At 37.9% G+C, this 20,333-nt stretch overlaps 1 protein-coding gene across 1 annotated transcript; it reads left to right on the top strand.

The window, feature by feature from the left end:
• Nucleotides 1-5,633: 5,633 nt before the first annotated feature.
• On the top strand, nt 5,634-18,017 carry LOC145766065 (polypeptide N-acetylgalactosaminyltransferase 2-like). Its single transcript, XM_082577723.1, has 13 exons — nt 5,634-5,735; nt 7,468-7,895; nt 8,170-8,339; nt 8,938-9,003; nt 9,640-9,849; nt 10,835-10,922; nt 11,169-11,272; nt 11,622-11,748; nt 13,397-13,489; nt 15,825-15,908; nt 16,173-16,302; nt 16,555-16,677; nt 17,135-18,017. The coding sequence occupies exons 1-13, from the start codon at nt 5,634-5,636 to the stop codon at nt 17,294-17,296; spliced, it is 1,887 nt and encodes a 628-aa protein (XP_082433849.1). The 3' UTR covers nt 17,297-18,017.
• Nucleotides 18,018-20,333: the final 2,316 nt, after the last annotated feature.

Below are 20,333 nucleotides of genomic sequence, written 5' to 3'. Positions count from 1 at the left end.
GGCTCAAAGGCACAAACCAAAAAATGAATCCTTGGCAGACCTGAAAAGACTACCCTAGGATAACAAACAACTAGTTACAAAGTTCAAAGAAACTTTACAGCATGGCAGGCTCAAAGGCACACACCAAAAAAATGAATCCTAGGCAGACCTGAAAAGACTACCCTAGGATAACAAAACAACTAGTTACAAAGTTCAAAGAAACTTTACAGCATGGCAGGCTCAAAGGCACAAACCAATAGTGAATCCTTGGCAGACCTGACAAGACTACCCTAGGATAACAAAACAAATTACACAACTAGCTAAAGTGAGCTAGACAAAGGCACATACCATAAATGAATCCTTGGCAGACCTGAAAAGACTACCCTAGGATAACAAACAAATTACACAACTAGCTAGAGTTAACTAGACAGGCATAACCTTGCACCAAGCAAAGGTATGTTTTATAAATGATGTCTCAAACGTTTTCTGCCTAGACTGGATAAAGTGCAGGCCTTACTTATTAGAAGAAATGGTGTATTGAAAACGACAATAATAAAACGAAACAAACAGTTGCTTACCGAATTCTTACATATTCCCTAGTCACTCCAAATCTCCAGTTCTCCAGCTTTATAAAACAATGACCACTCCAGTCCATGCCAAAACGTAAAAAGAAAGATCAACTAGCAAAAATTGTTAATGCATGGCCGGGTCACTCAAGCATGAAAATAGAATGGAGCAGAGATACAACAATAATATTAAATGGGCGGGGAATCGTTTCTAACATCATGCACGTTATAACGTCCGCGTTTTGTCGCTTCTACCTTTTATAGACCTATGAACCAGGTGACTGCAGCATAGCAATCGTTCTCGCACTCAGCTAGAGACTTAATTCTTGCTTTGAACTTGATAATTAAAGAAAAAAAAAATAATGGCAAGGGTGGGAATCAAACCCGTGTCGTCAAATTCAATAGCCTTTGCCTTAACCACTCAGCCACGCAAGAGCTCGTGAAATCTTCGCTTAATTTGGTTTATATCGGTAATGTTTCGAGAACGTTCACAATATTATCAGTTTAGTTTGTTTTTATTTCTGACCATCACAACGAAAAAACAATATACGACAAACTTAGCAGAGGTCTATAAAAGGTAGAAGAGACAAAACGCGGACGTTATAACATGCATGATACCAAAGCAGGACAATCAGTTTAAGTGACACGATCGCAAGTCGCAACAGCGACTTGCAGATTACATATACGCTGACATGAAGGCGTAAGTAATTCCACGTTGCTTATGGGTAATTCGACGCGACTTATGGGTAATTCGACGCGAGTCGAATTACCCATAAGCCCCATAAGTCGCGTCGAATTACCCATAAGCCCCATAAGTCGCGTCGAATTACCCAAATGCCCCATAAGTTGCGTCGAATTACCCATAAGCAACGTGGAATTACTTACGCCTCATGTCAGCGTATATGTAATCTGCAGGCTTTGGTATCGTGCACGTTATAACGTCCGCGTTTTGTCGCTTCTACCTTTTATAAATCTGTGCTAAGTTTGTCGTGTATTGTTTTTTCGTTGTGATGGTCAGAAATAAAAACAAACTAAACTGATAATATTGTGAACGTTCTCGAAACATTAGGCTACCCATATAAACAAATCAAGCGAAGGTTTCACGAGCGCTTACGTGGCTGAGTGGTTAAGGCAAAGGCTATTGAATTTGGTGACACGGGTTTGATTCCCACCCTTGCCATTATTCTTTTTTTTCTTTAATTATCAAGTTCAAAGCAAGAATTAAGTCTCTGGCTGAGTGCGAGAACGATTGCTATGCTGCAGTCACCTGGTTCATAGGGAAAATTGTCCAATGTTAAGGTGTTTTATCGGACAAAACACTCCATCTGCTGCAGCAAACTGCAGATTACACATAAGCGGACGAGAAGGCAACGAAGCCAATCTTTGTTTCCACCTTTAGGCATGCCTTCAAGTGTCCTGCTTTTGAGCGGTGTCAAACTATATTTTGGAACGCCCAGCCCGTGCTCCTCACCACTCGGCTATGCAGCCGACTACTAGGCTTCTAGACGGCTATAGACTACACTCTACACTATACAGGCTTATGGGTAATTCGACGTTACTTCTAGGTAATTCAATGCTACTTATGGTGCCTATGGGTAATTCGACGCGACTTATGGGGCTTATGGGTAATTCGACGCGACTTATGGGGCTTATGGGTAATTCGACGCGACTTATGGGGCTTATGGGTAATTCGACGCGACTTATGGGGCGTATGGGTAATTCGACGCGACTTATGGGTACTTATGGGTAATTCGACGCGACTTGTGGGGCTTATGGGTACTTATGGTGCTTATGGGTACTTATGGGTAATTCGTGGGACCGGACGCGCCGCATGCTGTGGAGTGGTGTCAAATCCACGTCTTTTCGAACGTCATGCAGATGTTCTCACCACTCGGCTACGCAGCTGACAAAAAAACACCAGCACTTACGCAACTAAATAATTGAATGCGACATTTCTGTAGCTGGTCACAACTCCAAGAAAGCTTGGTTTATCTTTGCTATATAGGCTACCAATTAGCCTATAGATTTTTTTTTGTATTTTGTGCCTGCTGTTCAAAAATATCAAGAAGTTGCCATAAATGCCATAAAAGTTTACCCCTGATGAAGTACGATGTATTTTAATTCTTGGCAATGCCCTAGCGCACCCTAATAAAAAGAAACGTGTAAGTGCTTATTGCAGAATAAGGGTTGTTTACATATCAATACAACATTAGTCATGGCGCCAATGGACCAGGGCTTTATCGGTGCCTTGAAGAGACTCTACGTTTGTCGATACCTTTGAAGTCTTGACTATCATAGGAGATGAAACAGATTCAGAGGTTGACACCAGGGACAAGCGTACCTTACTGAATATAAAAAACTATAGTATTTGCTGTATTATTTGCAACCTTGCAGCAGCTTTTACCACAAAAGGCCTGGGTGTGACTCAGCCACTTGCGTACTGGTGTCGGACTATTCTGCTTCAATATGTACAAATGGGGGAGGGTTTCATCCGCCAGAATGTAAGTATGGCAAGGAGGAACAAAGTGCAGGCGACAGCATCTGCAAAGTTCTGTGTTATCTACCATATGTGCCAAATGGTATGCTTGTTCTGCATGAACTGGATGATGAATCAATTCAGTGGCTGCTCGACATCTGTCCAAACACCTAGACTGAGTCCTCGTCACTGCTGAAGGCTGTGTTGCAGGTGGCACTTATTATGATCAATGCCAATGTTTAATATGCACAATTATAATCATCAAAAATGTTATGTCATTAGTGTGTTGGTGACTGATATAGCTTAGGTTGACCAATGACCGCAACAGTAGCTTACTAATATACCGGTAGTACATACGGTAACTGTGCAAAAGGTTAGGCTAATAGCCAGGGTTGCAAGTCGATATTGAAAAAAGTAGGGAATAAATCGATATCGATAGTCAAACAAAAAAGTAGAAAAATATCCGATTTCGATAGCCTCCAAAAAAAGTAGAGAATATAGAATAGACTAATCGATATTAAACGCAATTCAAAAAAATACAAATCAAGTATCTGATTTTAAACTGCCTACCAGTGTTGCCTCTAAGAATTTAGCCATGGGGACAATCACCTGACTGAGTTTATTTCCCAACTCCTCCAAATTTGAATTCTTTGCATGCAGTGCCAAAGAAACAAAAAAGAGAAAACAAAAAAGAAGCTGATCAAAACTATTATATTTCCAATTGCAACTTACGGATGCGAAACATGAACAAAACAGACAGAAGAAAGATTGACGCAATTGAATTGTGGGGTTGGAGAAGGTTACTGCGTGTTCCTTGGACAGTCAAAGTAACAAATGAGAAAATTTTCGAACAAATTAAACCGGACATATCCCTAGAAGCTAGAATCGTCAGGCAGAAACTTTCATATTTTGGCCACATAATGAGAAGCAAATCCATGGAAAAAGACATCATGCTTGGTTTGATCAGCAGAGGAAGAGGAACAGTTTTATGAAATATTGGATACATAATTCAGTAATTAGACCAATTACAAAAGTACCCTAACCTGAAATATTGTTTAGAATTGCTAAATATTATTTTCTAAATTGTTAAAACTTGTTTTGAATGGTCGGTTCGGAGCCGGAGCGGGCGAAGAGGGCGGTTGTCTTTCTTTCGGCGGAGCCGCGGAGAGGCTGTTCGGGTCGGTCGCCGCCGAATCATCGACAGACGACCTAGTTGAAGACCGGTTGTCATGATCGCTAGAGCAATATTTTACCTACGATTTGTTGAGAGTAAGCCTTCTGGTCTGTGATTCGTCTTGTCTCCCATGACAAGGGCACTGCCGTCGTCGCGCGGTTGCGGCGTGCGTGCGATCGCTCGAGTTAGGGTTAGCTACAGTCTAAAATGCAGCTATATATACTAATACAGTAGGCCTACATGCCGACTTCGAATAAAACTTCTTTTTGGTTACGGTGTTTTGCCACTCTCAATTTCGCTCTTTCCACCAAACTAGCTGATGACTTGTAGGGCTGAAACATCGGGACGAAACATCTCAGGGACGAAACATCTGGCACCCAAGAATGATAGGGTTTTGGTTGTTTGAGCTAACCTAGTACTCACTAGGCCTAGCCCTATCATAACTTTCTACGCTTGATTTGAGTAAACTTTATTATTCGTCACTGGTCAGTTTGTGTCACAAACCTAAACAAAGTTTGCTTGGAATGGTAGCTGATGCCGCATACCGGTAAGTTCGGTAACGAACTTTCGTTGCCTAATCAGTACTCACACACCAAAAGAATGATTGGGTTTTGAGTAGGCCTATCTTGGCCCAATCATTATATCTTTCTACACATAAAATACATTATTTTTGTAAAGAAAGCCTGCTGAGGAGTACTACCTGCTAAGTGCTAACTCAGAACTGTTGCTCAATCATGCATAACTTCAAACAAAATGCGTATCCTTTCAACGCCGCTTGATCGGCATTGTTCAATTTTTATCGTTTTTCTCGCATCAGCGTCAAAATATGCTATGATAGCTATGATATCTTTGTCCATCGTATGTTATTAAGTAGAATTAAAGGCTTGAATAAAGTTGCAAAACAATCGAATAAAGAATATCGATTCAGTCAAAAAAAAGTAAAGAAAAACCATAAACGATATTGGCGGAAGAAAGAAAAGACTATGACGTAATCGATATTGAAAAAGTAGAGAATAGCGCTATCGAATAGCGATTTGGAACCGATACTTGCAACCCTGCTAATAGCTTAAGGTACCGTAGGCTATTTTGGATCAACGGAAATTTTCCAGCAACAGACTGCTGCTGGTCTGCCTTTGTCCGTTAAATCGAGGATTGACATGATTATATATACAATGTATATTATATACATGTATTTTACATAAATCAAATATAGTTATTACTATCTGAAGCCTTTACAAATTGTTTCACCTAACGGATCATCAGAAGGTCTTATTCAAATAGAATCTTGTATTTTACTATTATATTGTATTTTACATACTATCTATTTTATGAATATTGTATTTTACATACGTAGCTTATATGTAAAACCTGCTCAGTCCAATGTATTTCTGGCTTTCTGTAGGTAATAACACTTTGTATCATAATACTATACATAAACATGCGACACAAGACATTTCTTTTAATTTTTGTCATAGTATGGTTTTGCGGTATCTTTTATTTTTGGTCAACATTTCGAAGTGGAGATGCATCTTCCAAAAAGGTAGGTTTTTCGTCATACATAGTTGCATTATTTCAAAGTTTGGAAAGTATTTAACATTTGATATATTTCCAGGGATGTCTGGATTTTAAAGTTTTGTTTTCTAGATAATAAGCATTACATGTGGCAAAGTTCCAAGAATGAATGTCATTAAGACAAATATATTTGTTATGAAAATGATAAATTGCGTTTAAACCAAGAGTTCTATAAAATAACAATTACTAAATACACAGTGGCTATATTTATAGCAACTTCATCATGGTTGCAATGAAAAAACATTGATTGCAAACCAAATCATTTCATGGCAGGTGTTGCCAGGGTTAGAGTTTTGTTCTCTGTTCAGGTCTTCAGAACTTCCACAAATCACAAGTTGTTCAGCGACTTTAAACTTTTCTCAAATTAGGGCAAAATTCCTTTTCTGGCAATGCTAGTGCTGTAGATATAACCACATCCAAAAAAATAGTTACTAAAAACTCCAGATGACTGTAATGTTTTTGGCTGGAATTCATGCATTTGAGACTCAGTTTTTATAATTAATGTCACCATGGATGCCTCTACTATCACAATCATCAATGATTGAAGTGAGCAGTCATTTCATGTCTGGGTTTTTTTTTTCGGTCATTTATCGGTCATTGACCAATTTTTTAGCAAAACGTCCGAAAAAAATGTAGTCAATTCGGTCAAAATGTCCGAAAAAATATATAGTTAATTCAGTCATAATGACACAACAACGCTGTTTCAAAATTTCGCTGAGAAACACGACAACACTTCTCAGCGAAACTTAATGTTGTAGCTAGTCAGGAAGTGCAAATTTTGGTTTGTATCAGCTACTTGAAACATAATATTTTCATCAGAAAAAATTACCGAAAAAAATAAAAAATGACCGAATTTTTTCAAGTTATTTCAGACAAATGACCAAAAAGTCTCAGCGAAAAAAAAAAAAGTTTCATGTTATAGACATTTTGTAAGTTTGTAATCTAGCAATCTGTTGCACAATCAAAACTCTTCAAAAACATCCAACTACTTTGAAGCATTTCAAGCAGACAAACCTTTTCTAAAGGCTTTTTAGGAACAATTTGAAGAGCATTGCTTTCTTCTTCTGGCTATATTTCCACCTCAAGTGCTGGTGCCACTGCAGGTGCAAGGTCGCCAGTAGCCTACAGAGTGCATTCCTCCACATCACTCTGTAAGAGCATTGCTCTGGATGAGTCTGGTAGCTATTTAGTCTTGATTTAATGCAGCCCTGGTTTCAAAATATGATTGCACTTTTGGAGTAATTATCATCATCCATTTGTTCCTTCTTTAATAGATGAGACCTGGCGTTTGTGCCCTCTAGCAGGGGTCTACCAATTTCTGCAGCCCTTTTGCCATGCTTTCCAGTTGTTGAGGTTGGTTCTGTTTAGATTTCTTACACTGATGTAAGTCTTCTCTCATCAACTCTAGCCATTTCTTTTTTGGTCTCCCAGTTTTCTTCCCTGGACAGAAGTCTTCTTTGTTGTTACTGGAGGCTTGTCATCAAACATACGTTTCACATGCCCATATCATCACAGACGGTGGCTTCTAAGAAACTCACTGATGGATTTCACTACCTTACATATACAATTCTCCTAAAATCTACTTATCACGCTGACTCACATCCATTTTAGGTTACATGACTGCATGACCATATTTTTAGTGTTTTAATATTGTCAGTGCATAACTTTGATAGCCTACCAAATATTTTTTTTATTTTTAGGAATCTTCAATTTCAAACATGAATAAAGGTGACATGAACTGGCATGAGAACATTGCTAAAAGAAACATGAAGAAAAGACCTTTAGGGAAATTTCAGAAACAAAAAGGTTTAAGAAGCAAGGAAAAGAATTATGAAGATGGCATCCTTGCTCAACTGTTAGATCAACAAAATAGATTTGATGAGAAAGCTATAAATAAGAAAGTGATTCTAAATCCTGATGACTTTGACAAAGATTATGCTCATCATAATCTTGATAATAGTCAGAATCATGTAGGAACTTTGTCATGGAAGAATTTTGATGAGGTTGGTTATGTTGGTAAAACGTTGATAAAACCTGGAGAAGACAAGTACAGCAGAAATAAATTCAATCAAGAAGCGTCCGATATGTTGAAATGTGACAGACCAATTCCAGATACAAGAAATCCCCAGTAAGTATTTTTTTGAACATTTTTTTCATAATTCTTATATTATTTTACTAAAATCTCCTGTCTTCAAAAGAGTCCTGAACAATTGAGCATGTACTGGTATGTGTTTGTATTATAACCATCTAATCACAAAAACTGCAAGTTTTTCTAGACTCGCGTTTTACATACTATTATATAAACTTTGTTGGACAGAACAGCTATTAAACCAGTGAGATGAATATACTATATGTTAGATTGGAAAATATTGTACTGGACTAACAAAATGTCACGTTTTTAGATGTAAAGGTGAACATTTTCAAGTTGATAATCTACCAGCAACAAGCGTCATTATAACTTTTCACAACGAAGCAAGATCAACTCTATTAAGGACTGTAGTAAGCATTCTCAACAGATCTCCACCAAAACTGATTAAGGAAATTATTCTGGTAGACGACTTTAGTGACAGCCGTAAGTTAAAATTCATAATTCTTTCATATTTTGTTTATTGATTGTCTATAAACAGTTAATCTGTCTCATTGAAGGAGATAGCAAATACTTGATATGCCACCCAGTTGGCTATGTGGTAGAATGTGCATTATGGGTATGTATAGTGTGTATGGTGTTAGAACAGGGGTGTCCAAAGTCCGACCCGCGAGATGTTTTTGTATGGCCCGCGCCTGTCGCACAATGTGTTGTTTTCGGCTCGCAGATACACAGAAATCATACAACATCAACTTGCATTTTTTTTTAAATAATGAAGACGGTATTTTCTCACCGACAAGTCTAGGCCAGAAAAGTTAAAATCATTGTTGCATCATATTCATAATCGCAAAATCAACTATTATTGCCTGAGTGTTGTGACGAGTAATACAGTTGAGCATTCATTTATTTTCTTGGTAGCAAATTAAACGACCGCTGCTGATTGAGCGAAGCCGACATCAACATCTTTCGCGTCTTCTATCAGTAGCCGGATAAACACAAATTTCCAGAAATGTAAAAGTTTGCAAAAAAAAATATGTGAGCTTTTTATTGATGTAGCAGCCTAGTCTTTATGTATGCGTTTCAGCTGATGATGGCCAGGAACTCGCTGAGATTGAGAAAGTGCTTGTCTTACGAAATACCAAACGAGAAGGTTGGTAGCCTATATTGATATTACGTTTTCTTTTTTTTGTGTACAACATTTCTAAGAAAAATGTTACGTTGAAGCTAAATTGGTTGATTACTATGGCAATTTGGTTTTAGTTTGAATCACTATCAGGTCGTGTATACTTCTTCCCACATCAACATTGTTACAAACAAACTCACTAAAGAAAAACATAGTAGCATCTACCAATCAAATATTATGTGTGACCATGAACAACCTACAGATTTTTAGCTGCTGGACAAAACTAATGAGAATTGTAACTCGACATACAGTATTTGACCAAAACTTTTCGTGTATTTTTTCTTTCTGAAATTCAGTCTTCCCACATCTTCCCACATCAACATTGTTACAAACAAACTCACTAAAGAAAAACATAGTAGCATCTACCAATCAAATATTATGTGTGACCATGAACAACCTACAGATTTTTAGCTGCTGGACAAAACTAATGAGAATTGTAACTCGACATACAGTATTTGACCAAAACTTTTCGTGTATTTTTTCTTTCTGAAATTCAGTCTCTACCGGGTGTTTGATATGATGGGACTGCATTCTGCCATGAAGCATTTTATGCATTTGAACAACAACATATCATGACCTGATTTTTGTTGCATGAAATAAAAGGTTTGATGAGATCAAGAATCAAAGGAGCCGACGCCTCCACAGCCCCGGTGCTCACTTTTCTGGATTCTCATGTCGAGTGCAACGAACGATGGCTGGAACCTTTACTGGCTAGAGTTGCTAACGACAGGACCGCAGTTGTCTGCCCTATCATCGATGTGATTAACATGGACAACTTTCAATATATTGGAGCAAGTGCAGATTTGAAAGGAGGTGAGGTTCAAGTATTTGCTGACTGGAACATATCCAGCTGGTAGATCACGTGAGTTAATTGTGACGTTATTGATCATGGCACGAGTTAATGTGGACTTGGTTCAATGTGTTATCGTTAGGTTCGTCAATCACATCATATATCACAAAAGTTCATAAAAATGCGTGATTCAGATGACCAACACATTTCGTTTCCCTTCCACTGGGGAAGCATTGTACAATGTCGCGGCTTGGCTACGAGTTTTGCTATTTCAAACAGTTGTGATTGTATTTTCCATAGATGATACAAGCAATACTACCCCTTTTCATCAGTGACGACGCTCTGTGTATATTTAAAAACCAACATGTCTGGATAGTGGACATTGATGGCAATCTTAGACTGTCGTGATAGAATGCTATATCGATGTTGACTACTTTCTAGCAGTCTCACAAAGCTGTTATTTTTAGCACAATAGATGTTGAGTGGTTTATTATTGCGTTCAGCGTGATTTCCGGCTATTCAAATGTCAGTTTCAACGTTTGACGTAGATTTGTCGTGACTTCTGCTACATACCGACCCTGGTTTCTTTTCTACCAAATTATTATAACTGTTTTGCAACTTCAAGCATTTGCATTTTTATTGCGATCTTGATTAGTGCACAAGTTTGTAGAGGTGCCTATTTTTCGTTTTAAACGGTGCATATTTTGACAAGTGATGGCAACTAACGTCACCGTGAGAGTTATTTTCTCGGCAGCCGATTGTAGCAAGAATTGACAACGATAGACACCGTGTTTCGCCCATGAGGCTGGGCTCGTCAGTATCGCACCACTAAACATTGAATTGACAACGACTCTTTTCAGAATATCAAAATCTCTATTTTGTGATAATAACTTTAGCGTTCTATACTTTAAGGCACACTGCCCATAGAGCAAAATCCGTCGTTTTTACATTGATTCAACGTCTGCAGATGTTGAATCAATGTTAAAATGACAAAGTTTGATTTTCTAGGATTTGATTGGAATCTTGTCTTCAAGTGGGATTACATGAAAAGCGAAGAACGAAGTAAAAGAGCAAACAATCCCACAGATCCTATATTGTATGTTGACTCCTTATCTGCTGTCCGAAGAAACACTACCCACACAGCAAAACTTATCATTTTTACATTGATTTAACGTCTGCAGTCGTTGAATCAATGTAAAAATAACGGATTTTGCTGTCAGGATAGGCTAATAAGTTTGAGCTTACGATCCCGTAAGGATAGTTTTTGTTTTATGATTTGGAACGTGTTATAATGTTGGTTGCTATTTCACAAGTGATCGTTGATCGGTATTTTTTTCCTCAGGACACCAATGATTGCAGGAGGATTGTTCTCAATGGACAAGTCTTACTTCAACCAGCTTGGAAAGTACGACACTGCCATGGACGTATGGGGAGGAGAAAATCTGGGTAAGTCAACGTATTTTCATCATCGCCTATTCTTTTGGATGGTACATGACGGCTAACACATCGATCGCTTTTAAAAGTTATTGAACGTTGTGTACTGGTTTTCTTTGTACACCAAATTTGAACTTTTTGTTGCACAGTACGACCAAGATAGCAGCCAACACACGATTTCCGAACATGCTTCGGTATTACAAATTTTTCAAAGCTTTTAGTTTGTGGACAATTGTGAAGTAGACAACTCTTTTCTGCATGCGTTTCAAATGATTTCTGAACTGATTCTTGAAGCCAGTTGAGAAACATCGAAGTTGAAAGACATACAGCCATTGTTTTGTAACCAGCAATTTGTTTTCAGAGATATCCTTTCGCGTTTGGCAGTGCGGCGGCAGTCTTGCGATCATACCCTGCAGTCGGGTGGGTCACGTATTCCGGAAGCAGCACCCTTACACTTTTCCTGGAGGAAGTGGAAATGTGTTCACCAGGTAGGCTGTGAGTCGCTATCGGTGCGTGGACGTACAAGATCACTGGCAAATGAACCGCTGTGACGTCGCCTGATTTACTCAGACAGCAAAATACGTAATTTTAACATTGATTTAACGTCTGCAGACGTTGCATCCGGGAAAAATGCTATTTTTTCATCTTGCTACAACGTTACAAGGCGGAGGATTCAGTTTGTTTTGCTCAAGAGCTAACAGGTTATACGGTGGCATATGTTATGTTGTACGGTCGAAGTTCATGAAGTGCCTTCATTGGTGTTTCAATTTTGACTTCTTTTTGCTTGCTTTTGGACAAAACTATATAAACGATTTGAAACTTTCGTATTTGTCTGCGCTACTCCGTGAAAAGGTTTATCTGAAATGTTTAGAAAAAATCTGGAAGGAAATAATTGCTGTGTTACTAATGCCCAAGGATACTGTTTAGCTAATTAGATGCTTATGTTACTCTATTTACTTTCAATTTTGAAGGCACTTTCATTACGTTGGTTCATCATCAATTGATGTGTTAGACTGACTTTTTGGTGATTTATGTCAGAAAACTTGATAATTAGTTTAGAAAGTCGATGGTTTCTAAGAGCGAGCTCTCTTCAAACACACTTGATTGTGGTTGGCGTAATCAGCTACGACAACAGCTCGTCCATTTACGTTGAATAAACATCAAAACAGCGCATGATGTAACGAGGTAGAAAGATGTGGAAAATTGTCAGTACTGTAATTTTGCTGAATCAAGTGAGGCGATAAACTTCACGACGTAACTGTAGGATATTTTAACACGAAACTAGTGTATGCCTTCAATGCCTTTGTCGATTGAACAGGTTTCTTGAAAGACTGAGTTCAGGAAGTTTGGCTAAACAATACAGTTTTTTTTTTGAGAAAAAATAAATTCACAATACTGCATCAAAACCACTCGTAGTGCGATATTATTGAGCGCGTATCGGAAAAACGACTTAGATTTGAGAAAAAAAATTACATGCAAGCATGCTTTGACCATTAAACCACACAAGTCTAGAAAAACTCAGACTACAGTATGAAAACGGTTGCTTAACCAACTTATAACGTAATTATTTAACTATCTCTAACATAAAGGTCACTTGGAGAAAATCAGCATAACAAGCATTTATTCTTGCAAACACGGAAATTCAAGCAGGTTGGAAATTAACTTTGGGTTAGAGAGATTTGCATTCGCCTCATAAATCATTAAAATGTAATCACTGCTTACTAGTTTATCTAGAAGATTATTAAATTGTGATTCTCATGGGCATTACAACTGCGTTTGCTTGTCGAACCTCCCACAAACAACTTTCAATGATTGGAATTGGCTCGTGTCACTCGCGTCCACTGCGCTCTCGATGCTTTTCCACTTGGGGATTTTGATTTCATTTGTTTTCTCAAGCAATTGAAGCAAGAATCCCATTTCAATCATCCCACACAGCAAATCATTCTTTTTTTACATTGATTTAACGTCTTCAGACGTTAAATCAATGTAAAAAACGGAGTTGAATTTTTCCATGATTTTAATTTGTGCAATGGTAGTCTTGACCGAATGGGCACCTTGTAAGCAGAATAGGTTTAAATGACGATTTAACGTTATGTAACGTTATTACACCACGCATAAACTTGAGATATTTTGTAGAAACACGCGGAGAGCTGCCGAAGTGTGGATGGACGAGTACAAGGAATATTACTACTCTGCTGTCCCCTCCGCTCGCCTTGTACCCTTCGGCAAGTAAGTCGGCGCAAGGCTACAGGGCGTAATCACGTCGCTGTTAGGGCTCACACTGTAACGCAATTTAGTCAATTCTTTTGTGCCGCTCGTTTGACTTCGAAATTACTGACTGATCGCTCTGAAGACGTCTACCTCATCAAAATTGAGATGACTCGGACAAATATAATCGCTATCTAGTGTATTGTTGCCTTCACATGCAACACGTTGCCTTGTCTGGTAAAGTGCTGGAGAGTTTTTGAGAAAAATAATAAAAATGATCACAGTTTTTGCTTTCACACGTCACGTTCTTCCGCTATTCTTTTTGTTTCTCCGATGCTTGACAAGTCAGCCCACTGTTTTATGTCATCTCCTCGAGTTCATCTTCTTTTCCTGCACCTCTTTCCTTCCACCATACCTTCAATAACCAAATGGTGTAACTGTCCTGTCGAGTATCGATCCTTTCAAAATATGTCCCGCGGATTTCATATTTTGTTTTCAATCATTTGCCCTTCTATCTTGCACTTCAATTCTTTTTCTAATTGCTTTGTTTGTAATATGTTTTTTATATGATAATTTTAGTAATCTTTTATAGCAGCAGAGTTGAAAACCAATAATTTTTTTTTGCTGTGGTAGCTCCAACTTTCGCTTCCATATGAGATAACTGGTTTGATATAACAAGATAGTAGTTTCAGTTTTAATTGTAAATCTATATATCTCTTCTTAAAAGTTTCTTACATTTCCAAAATGACAAATTTGCTTGACCGATTCTTCTTTTTGTAACATCATTGGTGCATCTTTAATCTTGTGTAATGAGTAGGGCAACCAATTTTTTGACCTAAAAACTTGAAATTTTGACTTTATAATTTACAAATTTTGACCTAATTTTGACCAATAGCTTTCTGCGTTTGCAACTTAAACGTGAAATACAAAGCACATTAGAAATCAAACCGTTAGGTAAGGATATCTTCTTTTTCTTATAAAATACGAGAAAAATGTGGAAGACTCAACGACACCACAGCTAACGAACATGTAATGAAAGTCACTCGAAAAACTGCAAAAGATAAATATGGAGTGTCTTTAAATATCCCGAAATTACTGAAAGGGCTCTGCACTATTATACTTCAACATCAAGTAATGTTTCACATTATCGCGTTTGAAGTTCCTGTCTCTCGCCAAAATTTTTCCTAAAATAGAGAAGCTTCTCTCTACTGATACAGAAGTTGCTTGGGAGTTCCTCAACAGGCTATAAAAATGTGGTGAAATATCATCTCGTCCCATTTTCACAATGCACTTGATGTCATTCCTTGAGATTCTTGCTTGAATATATTTTCCAATTTGGCAGCCATCAACACCAAAGTTAAGGGACCTCATTTTCTGGTAAGCTTCTTGAATGGTGTATCGGCTGTCTTCCATCTTCTGAATTAAATCAAACAGTGCACTGTACTGCTCCTCTATTTCTGCAAGGTTAGTAGCTAAATTGGGAGCTTTTACAGCATCTTGAGCACGCCGCAGCAAGACACCACCATCATGGAAGCCTTCCACAATATTTCCGACTTGTGTTAAACTTCTTGAATAATAGAAAGCAGCTTTCAACCAAGGGACAATCTAGTTACATTTGGCTGTGGAGGTTGGCCGATGGAAGTAAAACTAGCTCTTCTTGACCTGTTTTTAATGGTCACTGCTTTAACCCTGGCAACCAACTCATCAACAGCAGGGTAGTTGGCTAATATTCAATCGTCAGTAGTGGGCGCAACAAGATTATTACCTCAGAAATTGCAACAAATGGGTTATTACGTCAGAATAGCAACGGAAATTACAACAAAAAATCAGTACTGTATGTGTGTAGCTTTAATAAAATATCAATAGAGAGAAGAAAAACTATGTTAAAAGAAAATTTTGACCTAACCATGAATTTTGACTTTTTTTTTACTTAATAACTTTGAAACCTCACTTCGTGTCAGCCTGAAATTTAGTTTGTGGACGTTTTATAAACTTTGAACAAAGCAGAAAAATTTTGACTTTATTGACTTTTGGTTGCCCTAGTAATGAGGGACCATGGATATGTGTATTGACCTATTCCAACTGTTCTTCCAGATTATTTTTTTATTGTCATTCCTCTTTTCTATCGACATCGTCCTTGCTTTGCCTTCCACTTTAGTTTTATTCCTTACTTTTTGCTAGTTTCATTAATTTTGCCCATATTCTGTATTCTTTCAAGTAAATTAACTCTTTTGCATTGAATCAATGAAAAAAAGCGTGATTTGTTGGCTGGGGTTATGTACTCTATACTGTATAGTCGCTTTCAAATTTATCAAATTGAATCATTCGGCGTCATATCTGTGTTGTGTGTTGGCAGCATTGATGAACGGTTGGCCGTCAGAAGACGAAACAACTGCAAGTCTTTCAAGTGGTACCTGGATAATGTCTACCCACAGTTACGGTGAGTTTTTGACAAACTTGTGATTTGCAAACTTCCTTTTCTACTCTGTGTATGATATTGAGAACACATTTTTCTCGCAATTAATTTGCAACAACCCATCAGAAAATCCTTTGTAAAATAAACATGTCAGATAGTCAGGCATATATTGAGTGACGTTGGAAACTATGTAAAAGTTGCAATTTTTCAGCGTGGTATGAGCTGTTAGTGTTCTTTTTTGCATGAATCGCTTTTAGATTTTTGTCTTTCAAACGCTTGCTTGCTTAGAGTGCCCAATAAGGAGTCGATAGCTTTTGGTTCGATAATCCAAGCCACCAAGCAGTGCATGGACACAATGAGCCACTCTAACAACGGGAACATAGGAATCTACGAATGCCACGGCACCGGCGGAAACCAGGTTGGACTTTTGTGGCAATCTAACTTTTCCGTCTTGAGACGTTGAATCAATGTAAAAAAGTTTGCTGACTGGTTCGATGCTCATTTCTCAGTCAGCAAAATATGTTTTTTTTACTATAATTCATCGTTTGCAGACGTCGAATGAAACAATGCGAGCAGACGTTCAGTATAAACAAAACGAATTTTTTGAGTTGCTGTGTAACAAAATATAAAATTTGAATTTCCATTCACTGAAACCTTGTCGAACAAACAGGAGTTTTCCATGACAACGGATAAGCAAATCAAGCACATGGATCTGTGCTTGACCGCCGGAGAAGGTTCCATCGAGGGGAGCGTCATCAGGTTGCGTCACTGCAATATCCAGGACCCAATGCAGGCAAGTTGATGAACTTCATGCGTAACGGTTTTTCTTTAAAAAACGTTGAGTTTTTTCTTCAAATCTTATCCTTGTCGAAAAGGTTACATCTGGGACTCAAGACATTGATTGAAACTGATAACTTTCACAAAAGCAGAACTCATTCCCGGACAGCAAAAATCCGTCATTTTTAAATGATTCAACGTCTGCAGACGTTGAATCAATGTAAAAACGACGACTTTTACTATGTGATTGAGCGCGTCACTTTGTGTTTCAATACACAGCTTGCTCTATTTTTCCTAATCGACTAAACAATAGTGCTGATCGTTGTATAATCTTGTATGGTTGAGAAGAAGCCCTGCGCATGATCGCCTCTATGATAAATGGAGGTGTTGTTTTGCATTTGTTGGACGAAGATACTTTCACAGCGACTAAAACAACATTTCAATCAATTTTAACTTGATCTTCTTCATTGCAGAAGTTCGACAAAAGCAATAACCAGTTAAGACTGGAAGGATCCAGTTTGTGCATCGACAGCAAGACTGCTGACAAAACCGGCTTGATCCTGTCACGATGTGATCACGGCATAGCTCAGCACTGGAAATTCTCTATGAATCTTTCTCAAGATAAACGATTTTAAACCCTTGTTAGCATCGTCACTGCCATGCAGCTCCATGCGTTTCTCCCAGACAAAAAAATCCGCCATGCAGTCGTTGAATCAATGTAGAAATGACGGATTTTGTTGCCTTGGAGGTCCTCGTCAAGTGACTTAAAAGTGCATTCTGGTGTGCGAATTGCAATATCATCGTTAAGAAATGTTTGAATAATGTTTCTTTGGATCACTTTATGTAGTACACTTTAAGAGATGTTCTGTTCTGATGAACTCAAAATTGACGATATCGTTCAAGTTTATTTTCCTATCCTTGAACGTAGGTACGTATTCAAGTGCATTTTCAATGTATTGGCGCAGTTTTCTTTGGTACTTTTGATATTGTTTTGCAATTATTTATTTGCTGTCGGTTCACCACGAATGACAATCCAGCAGTGGCAACAACTCTACTCACGATCGTATCATCTCGTTTCGACATGCATGAACGAACAAAACTTTATCTTATGCAACTTCAACACGCTATCCTTCTCTGTGGAATAATCGTCGCTTTCTTCCTTATTTTCATCTTCCTATGAAAAATTGACTCGCTTTATTTCAATTGCAGGATGGGCCATTGGTTTTGAAATGTAAAAATTGAAACACTTATTTTATTTGTAACTTATGTCGAATCAACGTTAAGGCAATGATCGTTGATCACTGTGATCATTTCATGTAGAATTCCTTTTGAAGTTTTTTTGGGTTTTTTTTTCGTGACCAACAGCAATCATCACGCGTATGACCCCTGACAGCAAAGTCCGTTATTTTTACATTGATTTAACGTTTGCAGATGTTGAATCAATGTAAAAATGACATATTTTAATGTCTGAGACATTCCTTTGGATGTTGCCCCTTGAGTTTTGTCACATAACAACACATCTTGTTTGTCTGTACTTTGCACCAGTATGGCGACATTTTAAAAAATATTCATCTGTTCAACACATACGCTTCAAACCCTGTTGGTGTTTCCGGAAGATTAAAGTTATTTTGAATCGGCGGAGTCTGAGTATACTTTTTTATACTGCGAGCTCGGAAACAGATGCCATCAGCAAACACATCACATTTTATAAACTGTCCGTTCAACAATGCATTTTTAAACCGACGACTTGCTTCCCCATTAGTTTCCTGGTCTCGCCATAACGTGACACTTCGCACTTCGAGAGACATCGCTTTATATGAGCTCATGGTTGTCACCACACGGTATCTTTTTTACATCGTTTTAACGTTGTTAGACGGTGAAACGATGTAAAAAACGGTTACCTTTGCCAGGTAGTAATAAAAATCGTGTTGAGGTCTCTATATCCTTTTGTTTAAATTCCCTTTAAACTTTTTCTTTGAATAGATTTGCATTGGTTCATGGTACGAATTAACGCACTATTATCTTAGAATGCTGGACTTCAATTTTCAACGGGACCTAGACAGAAAAACCCGTCATTTTTACATTGATTCAACGTCTGCAGATGTTGAATCAATGCAAAAATGATGGTTTTTGCTGTCTGGGAATCTGATTGTTTATTTTCCTTAACGTTTGTTCAATTTCTTTGCATGGCTGGACCATGTGTTTGAATAAACGCATGAGCTAATTTATTCAAAATGAACCTTAACGGTTTTTTGTTTACATATATCGCCCTGTGTTACTGTTGCGGAATTTTCTAACTCTTTACGTCAAGCGATCGCAGAGATTATTTACTTTTTTGATTGACTGATAATAATCAAGGCAGGACCTGAGCTGTGAAGCCAAGCATGTTTCCTTAGGGTCGAACCTCTAGTCAGCCACAGAGTATTCTCGACTAGACCCAGTGAGATCATCTTGCATTATCTCAGAATTTGTTATAAAGTTTTGCATGACAAAATGAACTAAGAAACTGTCGAAAATCCTTCTGCGGAACATTCTTATCTGAGCTAGTGATTTTTTTTAATTTTGTTTAAAGCATATTACAGAGTTGCAACAAAAGCGTTTACACAATATTTTGTTGAAATTGTTGGAAAACAGTTAAACTACTGTGTTAAAGTTTCTGATACAGTGTTCGTTACTTTTGCGTAGTTTGACATCAAATTAACAGCGAGGTGAACAAGTCGCTGTTTGATAAAAATCAATGCTATTTTATTTAGAATTTGATATGGTTGGCATTTCCGCCACTCTTGCTTAGGTTAATGGTTCTGAATCATCGATCGGATCTCTGATGCCATTCAGCAATCACAATGTTTCATTTTTACGACGTAGAACTGACACATTTGCTGGCTGAAGACATGTATTCTCACTTCGTGTGACTGCGTTTGTATTCTTCCCACATAGTAAAATTCGTCCTTTTACAGGATATTGATTCAGCGCCTGCAGACGTTGAATTATTGTAAAAGGTGAATGTTAGCTGTGTTTCAAAATTACCAGACTCTTGAAACCGACAATCATCACTGCGTATGTCGCTGTTGAAATGTTTATCTTAGATTTAAGAAAAGTTTTTTCTGTGCTTGCAATTTATCATTTGAAAGCTGTGTAGTGTTTCACATTTAAGCTCAGGCGAGAGCATAAAATAGTCACAGTAGAATCGTAGCCACACTAATCAATCTACACTATTTCATAAACTTTCTCAGCGTTGTTGTTGGATGGTCAGTCGTTCCCGTCGGATTAATTTATGCCATTGCTTTCCTCGTTTTGTAGCATCATAGCCGATACGCGGCTTTATCAACGTTGTGTTCAAACTGATAGATTAGAGCAATGTCTTCCCTCACGCAAGTGCAATATGCGTCTGGAGGAAATCGAACGTTTCACTTACCTGACGCCGCTGCAATATTATAAATAATTATTTAGAAGCACGCAGTAGTTATTGATCGCAGTTTGTTATCTTATTATACCGAGCAGGCAATAGCCAATCGATAACGCAGCATTTGCCTGTTTTCGGTATCGTCATTTCATTGATATGTTTTGGTGTGTTCGCTTTTTAAAAATGTATTTCCTTATGCACATCCGCTGAGGTTTTCCATATTGTGCAATTTATCGATCCATGATTCGTGTTCCTTCTTGTGTTGAAAA

Source organism: Aplidium turbinatum, chromosome 1 (assembly GCF_918807975.1).
Source record: "Aplidium turbinatum chromosome 1, kaAplTurb1.1, whole genome shotgun sequence".
Taxonomy (NCBI): Eukaryota; Metazoa; Chordata; class Ascidiacea; order Aplousobranchia; family Polyclinidae; genus Aplidium; species Aplidium turbinatum.
The sequence above is the reverse complement of the archived record's forward strand: the minus strand, read 5'-3'. Positions and strand labels throughout refer to the sequence as shown.